Source organism: Perkinsus marinus (assembly GCF_000006405.1).
Source record: "Perkinsus marinus ATCC 50983 genomic scaffold scf_1104296958636, whole genome shotgun sequence".
Taxonomy (NCBI): domain Eukaryota; phylum Perkinsozoa; order Perkinsida; family Perkinsidae; genus Perkinsus; species Perkinsus marinus.
The window spans coordinates 1-1,417 of NW_003206696.1; the positions used below are offsets into that span (position 1 = coordinate 1).

The 1,417-nt window shown below is 50.6% G+C and overlaps 1 protein-coding gene across 1 annotated transcript; it reads left to right on the plus strand.

Annotated features, from left to right (window-relative positions):
* Positions 1 to 58: 58 nt before the first annotated feature.
* Positions 59 to 535, plus strand: Pmar_PMAR026635 (hypothetical protein; the record flags this gene model as incomplete). Its single annotated transcript, XM_002774245.1, has 1 exon — positions 59 to 535. The coding sequence occupies one exon, from the start codon at positions 59 to 61 to the stop codon at positions 533 to 535; it is 477 nt and encodes a 158-aa protein (XP_002774291.1).
* Between the last annotated feature and the right edge of the window lie 882 nt (positions 536 to 1,417).

Below are 1,417 nucleotides of genomic sequence, written 5' to 3' on the forward strand. Positions count from 1 at the left end.
ACGCACTTTGCGCCGTTATCGTGATGTCTATAATGCTACCGGTAAATGGGAGGATCTCATGGCTAAGGCGATGCGCCGAACGAATGCCAAACCGGGGCTGACAGGCAAAAGCAGTTTTGAGATCTTTTTCGGTCGTGCCCGTCGTGAAGAAGAAGAGCTGCGCCTTGCTCCGGGTGGGGCCACTCAAGCGCTTAATCCGCCGAGCCGTGATGAGAAACCACCTGTCCTCGACGACATTGAGAAGGAGAGAGAAGCGTTGAAGGACGACCTCATCCAGGCCAAGGAAGAGCGGCCTTTGGTCACCACTTTGAGACCAAGGAGAAAAGCGCAAATGCCTAAGATCGGGGATCGCGTACTAGTCTTCCGACCCGATCCTTTCGGTGGCGCCGGTCATGGGCAGGGGAAGTATAGCCGTGACTGGTATAGAGTTGTTAACATTGATCTACCTTCTCTGCGGGTGGAGGTGCGAAAATCCGATACTGCGGAGAGCACCTCGTGGGAGAGCCTACGCAATATTCGTCCCTTTTACGGTTAATGTGCTCAAGCTGCAGATCGACCTTGAGCAGGGGGTGGGATGACTGGGTACGACTATATCTCATCTTATGTTAGTCGGTATTTCGTCTATTGTCTATCGTATAGTCAATCTTCTTTACCAGAGTGTTGAGGGATACCCCATTTGTGCATGCGTGCTCATTTGTACAGACGTGCTAGGCCCGTGTGTAGGCGTGCTACGGGGAATCTCGGTATAACTCATTAAATCCTTTTTCCAATATGTCCGATCATGAGTCGAGCATGCAGTCAGAGGAGGCACCCGGGAGCGAGTCCCAAACACAATCCCTCACTAGGTCTTTAACGGTAGTTACTAGGCGACGGATAGAGGGTCGCTCTACTCCTTTGCTACCCGGACATCCACTACGCAACCAAGCGACAACTCCACTGTTATCACTGTGACATGTAACCGTCTTCAACCAACCGTGGGCAACCCGTACGACATCATCGACATGGGCTACACCCTGATAAAGACAATATAGCTCGCGTCTATTAGAATGCCAAGACTCGGCTCCATTAGGCCAGAGCTTGGAACCCGACGCAAGAACGGTACCACCGATAGAGATTTGATAGGCATAATTATATTGACTCGCGTTGCAGTGAAGTTCGAGATGGTTAGCGGACTCATCGACACATGGGTGTATACATTGTTTCTCCAACAGACTAGTTTTGAGCAAGTCGATAACATGCTTCAGATCTCAATATTGAGCTGAGTCTTCAGATAAAAGTGAAGGAGAATCCCATTCACCCAAAGGAGGAAGTCGAGCTACGATCTTGCTAACAGCTGAAGACGCTAAGCTCGCACTGGATGCAGACGAAGAATATTCCCGGCTTGAGATATCCAGTAAGCCTGCGCACATCTCGCCGG